The sequence below is a fragment of the Brienomyrus brachyistius genome, chromosome 7, assembly GCF_023856365.1.
Source record: "Brienomyrus brachyistius isolate T26 chromosome 7, BBRACH_0.4, whole genome shotgun sequence".
NCBI classification, from domain to species: Eukaryota; Metazoa; Chordata; class Actinopteri; order Osteoglossiformes; family Mormyridae; genus Brienomyrus; species Brienomyrus brachyistius.
In genome coordinates this window covers 523,039-531,700 of record NC_064539.1, presented here as the reverse complement: position 1 = coordinate 531,700, position 8,662 = coordinate 523,039, and the positions used below count along the sequence as shown (strand labels likewise).

The 8,662-nt window shown below is 46.2% G+C and overlaps 1 protein-coding gene across 2 annotated transcripts in view; it reads right to left on the bottom strand.

Moving 5' to 3' along the window:
- Positions 1-290: 290 nt before the first annotated feature.
- Positions 291-8,662, bottom strand: part of ror2 (receptor tyrosine kinase-like orphan receptor 2) — a 66,184-nt gene continuing 57,812 nt past the window's right edge. For both annotated transcript variants that reach the window (XM_049020001.1, XM_049020002.1), the window contains 4 exons: positions 5,678-5,992; positions 4,853-5,110; positions 3,826-4,031; positions 291-2,970 (listed from right to left, as the gene is read on the bottom strand). In XM_049020001.1, coding sequence (XP_048875958.1) covers positions 1,540-2,970; positions 3,826-4,031; positions 4,853-5,110; positions 5,678-5,992 — 2,210 coding nt within the window. In that variant the 3' untranslated portion in view covers positions 291-1,539. The remainder of the gene's footprint in view (positions 2,971-3,825; positions 4,032-4,852; positions 5,111-5,677; positions 5,993-8,662) is intronic.

Here is an 8,662-nt window from a genome sequence, read left to right as displayed (position 1 = left end):
TTTGCATAATTTGGTCCCCACGCTCTCCTACTATGCGCGTGCCTGATCACTGTTTGAATTTCAGAACATTTCCAACCACACTTTCTCTGAGCAAGCAGCCTAAAGCACAAAGGACAAGATCACCCCCCCCCCATTAAAAAAGACCATGGAAAAAAGGACAAATTCTGTTCCTACAATACTTCCTATCAAGCCTTCCAGTCTTTTTCACAACCTCTGGAACCATTTATCTGTATATAAACGCCATGTGAGAAAATGTTGAAAGTACCCGAATATATTTATAACAGTGGACATTGTTGATGATTTTAATGATAAATGTATCACTTTTATTGGACACCCCAAGTGGCAGGATTTACACAATACAAGGCTAAATCTTAGTATTTTCGCATTTTTTTTTTTTTTTTACAAAAAAAAGACCACTGTGAGTTTTTTAAAAAAAATGTCTTTCATAAAAGCAAGTACCTGTTTGCTAGGACAGAGATTATAACTGGCGTAAGAATTCATGCCAAGAACACAAAAGACAATGGATAAGCTGCTTTAAAAAGATGTGCACTTTGGGAGAGACATTTAAAAACATTAAAACATAACTTATAGATCTGTACAACAGGGTCCCAAAGTTTTTTTTTTGTTTTTTTTTTAAAAAAAGTTAAAAAAATCTACAAAAAAAAGAAGATAAAACCAGGTAACAAGCACTGACCAGGCCCATTCTATGAAACGTCATGAAACATCCGCTGTTCTCTTCTGACAGTTCAGCTTTCTGTTCTGCTTTTGGTTTATCCACATGGAGACCAAAGAATCAAATGATCAGAACAGTTCGACAGAAATTCCGGTCCATGCAAATACCTGCCCTCCTTCGACCAGTAAGAAGCCTTTTCTCATGGTACTTTTTTGTCCTCCCCTCTAAACGAAGCAGCTGAATCTCCTCTTTCCGGTTGCCTACAGCCCGTTCTCCAAGGCAGAAGCCACCACTGAGTTTATTGGACTGTGCCAAGGAGATGAAGTACTCCGTGGCCTGGCTTTTGTTTACATGAATGCCTCGTACAGAAAACAGCTGTGAATCCCCCCCCTCTCCAAACAAAAGACTATTGGCTAAACCGTGCACATACCAAGAAACTTAGTGACATGGACAAAAGGCGACTTAGAACCTAAAATGTTTCACTTTGTATGTTGCACAGCAACAGTAAGAAATGGAATTCTTCTGAAAGGCTTTGCAACAGTTTTGACAGACCACACTACCCCACCCACCCTTGCACGTCACACACAACCAACATACTAGGAAGACATTGATTCTTCATCACAGTTCTATGGCGAGAAGCTTGCAGGACTTCCCAAAGCCAACATGCCAAGTCACAGAGGTAAAACCTCACAAGCCACATCAGTGACAGTAAATCAACTTATAAATATTGCTCTTTTTTGTTTTACGATGCTTTCCCTTCACTTTTTGAAATCACCCTACAGTTTGTCAACAAATGCCTAGCTTCAACAGCCATCTTTGCCCGTTGCGGATTGAGTCTGTAGCATTCCCCCCTCCCTGCCCCCCACCTATGCCTCGGAGTGCAGCTCGAGGTCATCTGTCAGAGGGGTGTCGTTGTCCCCCAGCAGCTCGGTCTCAGGGACGGACACGTCCTCGCAGTGCAGGCCGGTCTGCGATGCGCCGTCTGCCACTTCGTCCTCGTTGGTCTTGGCGTCCTCTGTCAGCAGGGCGGCCCGATCCGTGCCTGACGTATTGGAGGGCGCGGTGGTGACATAGCCGGTGCTAGTGGAGCCGCTGCCGCTGTGATGCGAACCGGCCTTCGGCACCATCTGGGGGTGCATCTGCTGGGGCGGCATCTGCATGGGAATCTGGACGGGGTAGAAGTTCTGCAGATAGGGATAGGCCGGCATGGGCTGGTAGCCATTGACGGGAATGTAGAGTTGAGGGGGCACCATGGGCCTCATCTGGCTTTTCATGGGCATGAACTGAGGCTGAGGGAAGGGCGAGGCCTTGGGCTTGGGGCTGACGTACCGGGTGGTGCTGATGTTGCTAACGGGACTGGTGCTGAGCGAGCTTGTCTGCGTGGTGTTGCTGGCTCCAGAGGTCTGAGCAGAGCTGTTGTAGTTGGACAGGCTTTCCCAGGCCCTCAGTCTAGCATGAATGTCCTTGAAGCGGGGCCTCCGGGCAGGGAACTCGTTCCAGCACTCGAGCATGAGGGTGTAGATCCAGGCGGGGCAGTCGTCCGGGCAAGAGAGCACCTGCCGGTTACGCACCATTTCGATAACCTCCTGGTTGGAGTAGCCGCAGTAGGGCTGAAGCCCATAGCTGAAGATCTCCCAGAGCACCACGCCATAGGACCAGATGTCCGAATCTGTGGAGAACTTCCCGTACATGATGGCCTCCGGAGACATCCATCGGATGGGGAATGGGTTGTTTCCCATCAGTTTGTAGTAGTCTGCAGAATAGACTTCCCGGAAAAGGCCCAGGTCAAGGATCTTGACGTTGAGCTTGTCGCAGACCAGAATGTTACGAGTGGCCAGGTCTTTATGGACCACGTGGTGGCTTGACAGGTACTCCATTCCGGCCGCCACCTGGGTCACGATGTGCAGGAAGTCTGCCTGCTCCAACGTAGACCTCACCGTCTTGTCGTCATCCGAGCTTCCCACATCCGAGTGAGGTGACCGTATGACTAAGAATTCGTGGAGATCTCCATGGCCAGAGTAACTGAAGACCATACTGATTGGCTGCTCTTTGGTGACAACGCCCAGCAAGCACACTAGGTTGGGGTGCTGGAGGCGGGACCTGAGCATGGCCTCGTGCCGGAACTCTTCCCGTAACGTTCCCTCATCCTTGTCCTTCACCGTTTTGATTGCGACCACCTGTGTCTGTTCACCAGGTGCTGTACTGTACAGATGACCTTTGTAGACCTTCCCAAAGCGGTCCTCTCCCAACTCCTCCATGAAACGTACAGCCGACAGGTTGATCTCTCGCAGCTTGGCCTAGGAAGAAAAAATTCATTGGTTAGAGTTATTTCTCCACCTAAAATACTTTGTACCCAATCCTGTATCATCAATAAATCTGTGGAAAATTTAATCTAGAAAGAGCTGGGAATCTGGAAAACTTTACTTTAAAATTTACCAGATGAATTAGGAATATGTGTGGCAAGTGTTAAGATCAAATCCATTATTCTATTTCTATATTAACAGCATATAAATTTCACTTTCTGTAGGCTTCTGAGTGAGTCCTCGCTCTTGGCCCCATTGCCTTGTACCATGCACAAGCACATTGTCTCCAGATACATCATTGACGTTATGTCTGTGCTCGGGCATGGATAGTGAGCGCACTAGATATGCACCACATCAAAGTCCAACTGAGTAGTGCCCCGACCCACCTCTTGAAGCTGGTCCAGGCACAGTACAGAACAATGGCACTAATCAAATGAACTGGACTCCGGGGGAGGGGGATCAAACATGCTCAGACATGGAACGAATCGCCTAGTGCAGGGGTCTCCAACTGCAGTCCTGGAGAGCTACCGTCCAGTAGGTTTTCTATCCTACCTGGCTTCTGATGAGCCACACCTGCTCTCAAGTAAATACCAGGAACAGATTTAGCTCATCAGAAGCCAAGTGGAACAGAAAACCTACTGGATACTAGCTCTCCAGGACCGGAGTTGGAGACCCCTGGCCTAGTGTGAGCACATCATAAAAATGAAAGTAGCCAATTTTTTTTAAAAGGAAACAAAGAAAAGGTTCCCTGCATGCTGAAAACCATCCACAGAGCTAGACCACCATCAAAGCATTTTTTGGAGAAATGCCACTTAATATCAACCACCCCCCTCCCCTCGCTGCAGGTACCTGGTGCTTGTGCTGGTTGAGGAGGGGCAGCTCCATGTCCTGGCTGGGTGAGGCCGTGAGCTGTCGGCAGGGGGGCGAGTCTGACGAATCCTTCTGCTTGTTGCGGCACATGCACACCAGGAAGAAGAGGCAGGCGATGACCAGAGGGATGGCGATGCTGGGGATGAGGATGTACAGGATCTCCTTCTTCAGGTTCTCGGGGGGCGCTGTTGGAACATCACATGGCACTCATGTGACATGAACTATATGCACTCAGTGGCCAGCCTATTATGTTGACCTGCTCATTAACAAACGACCTGCTCCTCCAAAACAGCCAATCACATGGCTGCAGCTGAATACATACAGCAGGGGCAAGAGGCTCAGGCACCGTTTGGGTAAAATGAGATTAGAATGGTATGTAATCTCTGCAGTTACTATTCCATGCAGTACAGTATCTAGAGTTAACACAGAATGGAATTTCTGAAAACACCTCATTAATGAGAGATAGTACAATAGTGCTCTGCAGAATGGCTTCTCTAGGCACCTTTGAAGAAGCTCTGGAGGGATCAGAGGGTCTTACCCAGTATCAGTCAGGTATATTTCATAAAGTGGCAACTGAGCTCGGTTCTAATAGGTAATGTGGGGTTGTGTAGCAATAAATCATGTTTCCTGTGCGATGTTCAGTTACACAAAGACACTGTAGACACTACCACCCTAAACTCTGTTCAATTAATTTTTATATAGCACCTTTCACAACTGTCACCAGATGCTTTACACGATATCGTTACTTTACCAAAAATGGGATTCAAACCAACAACCTACTGAGCCACATATCTCCAGCTAATGATTATGCTGACAGAAATGTTATTTGCCATTTGTACTGTTATAGGGGTTTAAGGAAAATCGGACTATTCTGCCGAACATGGGATACAAACTGGTGACCTGATCAAAGGAACGGACGCCTAACTCGCTGAGCCACAGCCCACCCCCCTCTTAGTCACTTAGCTGCATCTCAGGCTGACGAACTGAGGTTGAGAATGGCACTCACTGCACGGTCGCACATCACACAGGTCCACCCGCACGTGCTTGTCCAGTGTGAAGCACCAGGGCCCCTCCATCTGGCCCCCGGGGTTGCGGCAGAAGTTGTGCCCCCCCCTCAGCTCCGGGAACTCGATGGATGAGAAGTGGTGGGTGTGGGGGTTCTGCTCGCTCCAGGACTGACACGGATAGCCTGACCTGGTGACGCTGACGGTGCCCCGATAGTCAGCGCCGCTGCCGTTGTAGCAGTTGTGACCTGTAGGAGAATCTTTCACACGGAGTCATAGTGAGGAGTCTCGCAGGCTACACTGGAAAAGCAACACTAAACACAAGAGCAACCTCAAAAATAATTTAATGCAGCTAGTACCAAGGGTGACTTTAGCTCCCCCCCGAATGAATGTACAGTAATTAGTGTAAATCAGTGTGAGAGGGAGCTGGGGAGGAGCGAAAACATGGACCCCCCCCCGGGGGGGAGGGGGGGGGGGACCCTGAGGAGCAGGCTGAGAAACACTGATTTAAATTATGTGTTCTCATTCATTTTCATTAAACTCACACCCCCAAGTAAAGTCTCCTCCCTTTCCATAACAACACTCCTGAGGCAGACCAAGTAAATCCTTAAAATATTTTTTTAAATGCCTGAATCTTAAGTGTGTGGTCACACTAGCAGCAAAATGACATATTCTGTAGAAATTAAAATATTTCACAAGAGAAATTAGAAAAAAAAAGAAATAAAAAACATATCCTGTGTTTGTGATTGGCTGGCTCTGGGAAGACAAGGTCACATGACCTCTTACATCACGGGCAGAAATTCTGCGGACTCATTTGGGGTACCTACATGCCACAAGCTTGTCGCTGGGCACGCCGATGCGCATGCAGTTGGAGGCGTCAGGCGAGCTGGGGTGGGGCAGCAGGTGGCAGTTGGGCAGTTCCAGCTGCATGAGGATAAGTGGGTTCCTGCGGGCGATGTCGTACTCGGCGTGGCACAGGTCGCTCTCCAGCGCCTCGCACTCGTCCCGGCAGAGTTGCCGCCGGCGCGCCCCCCTGGCACCCTCATCACACAGGGGGAACACGTAGTGGCAGAAAGACGGGATGGCAAACTGGGAGCACTGGTCTGTCAGGTGCGTGGATGTGCCAATCATGGTCAGCGCGGCTGTAGGAAAGGACGCCATGAGTCATTTCAGTATTAAAGGACATGAAGTGTGATGGTGGCAACAGCCAGTAATTAAATAGTACATGCAAGCAAAATACTCATTGCACTGCCCATTCCACCATGCAACTGTATGATCTCAGACCATTTCAGCCCAGACAACAGTAATATAGCACTGATTTGTTTAACCCCTCTGTTGAGATACTGAGTGCCCCACTTCACTTATCGATCACTGGTACGGAGGACCCCCCCCCCCCAAAGCCCCCCCCAGTCGAGCACCTGTCCCTGGAAAAACTCCTACGTGTCCCTGAACCTTTGTGTATGAATTATACACCACAAATTAAATACAAGCTTATGTTTAATACCCAAAAATCCCAGCAACTCAGACTGAAAAACCGAACTCGATTTCGAAAGTTTTATATATAAATAATTGTTATATATGTTTCAAATAAAACGCAATTACGTCAAATAAACTCCAACTGCTTCTGAATTTGGAACGGCAACAAAAAATGGATGGAGATGAAAAATAAATCTACAGTAACGGCATTGGCTAATTTCATTTAGGAAACTCGTCCCACTCAAATGCCACGTACAAGTGAAATGACAACAGCAAGAACCAATCAAGGAATTCTCTTTACACTGTTGCATTCTAGATAACAATAAAAGTTTGTTTTTTAATGATGTTAGAAATGGCCCTAGTCTATACTAAAACTTTTCCTGGAATATTTTTCCAGGCGGTTATGTACCACATAAATTTATAGTATTAAATTTTGGTGACTTTTTTTCTGCCAGAAGAACAGTCTGTCTTTCCAGTACATACTACGGATATAAAGTCTGAGAAATATGACATGAGTACGTAAAATGAATTGCACAATTAACTGCAAGCCAGTGCAGCAGCAAGTGTATAATTTGGTGCACATTTTGCTCTTAGAGTGATGTCATATAACTGGAGCTTACAGTGTTTTTGTGCCATTGAAATAGCTGAATGAAAGTTATTAAACCTAAGGAGTGTTCATGGTTGCTATACACACACACCAGCACTCTCATCTGTATGGACTCCAACTCCCCATTTAAACTCAATAATTCAAAATGCAATAATTCCTAAACAAAGTCTGAAAACCTCAAGAACACAAAACCCATAAACAAAACATCAACATTTGTGTTCCAGACAACAAAAAAAAAACAGCTTTTTGCACGCAGATAAATACTTCATATTTCAGCAATCTTTCTGTAATCTATTAATTACACAAGTAAAACAAAATAAATCTGCACCATTTTAGATGTCAACCAACCAGAACTCGGATCACTGTCAACTTGGCTGAATCTATGTTACAGATATTATGACAGGTGCAGGTAAAGATCTCAGTTCAATCTAATTTTGCATTTTTAATTAAGGAAAGATTGTAGGGGGTGGGGAAGCACCTGGGTTCAAGTTTAAATTTGTTGGGCGTAAAAGGATTGCATTTGTACTATTCTGTCAACAGCTGCAATCGTGTAAATGAGACCAGCTATCTAAAGGTGAGTTGAACTTCAAAAAGGCAAACATGCAAGTTCAGAGGGTAGCTACTATTTCCGAAAGCTTTCAAAAATTAACTTTAAGCCCCCGAGCTGAAAAGAATCAGGATGTCGGCACCTGTATCTTTACCCTGACAGCAGCAGTCATAGATACCAAAGATATTAAAAACAGTTCTACATGTAAAAAGACAATAATGTTACCACCAAAGGCTAAAAGAATATCCGATTCACATTTTGTCGTGAGAAGGTTGAAAGACTCTCCTGTAGAGGAACGGCTTCCAGAAGGGTTCAAGGCATAAAAGCTAACTCAATAGGCTACTGGTTTTAGTCAAAAGGAGGACAGCATTAGCTTTACCGGAGACATAAATGGGGTTTATTGTGGACTTACTGAGGGACAGTCTTCTGAAAGGGGGGATTGGTTACCCGAGCAGGTCATGTGAGTCACAGGAAGAAACAAAACGCTGTACTGATGCTATGAGGTGTCGAAAAAGGATTTGGTGGAAACCAAAGCAATCTACAGGGCCCAGCTGAAATTACAGGTGGCCTATCGAACGTCACCCTGAACATCTGTCTGGTGTTCTCCGTGGACTTGTGTTAGGCCCTCCAAGGAGATAGGGCTTTGGGAGAGGTTTCAGTCTCCGTCAAACATAACGTAATTATGGTCTGGAGTATCACTCCCTGTATGTATATTTATATATACACAGACTACCTGACACACAAGTCTGACACAGTCTCAGCTGATACATCTAACCCAATTTAGATGCCACAGATTCAGCTGTTGGTCTGAACGCACTATTTTAGGTAGAGGGCGGAGCAAGAACATTCTGGAGTCAGGTGACAGGCAGGGCCATTCACTTCATGGGTGCCTTACCAGTCATACAGGGCTGAGTTTTGTTTTTCTATGGCCCCTAAAAAGCCCCCTCAGACCCTGATAAATAAGCTCACTCCCTACTGAATCCCTTTCCATGACTTGTTTTGTCCAAAATGGCTTTTTAAATCTCTCGTCTTTCCTGTTTCTTCATCCCATCCCTGCCGAATAATGTCCCAGCGAGACAGAATCATTTGTCATAATGTGAACCACAAGATATCTCACGTTCCTCTTCAGAAAGCATGAGTCATCGGTCAATCCCTCGGAAGTCATGTCATGACCCTCAAAGT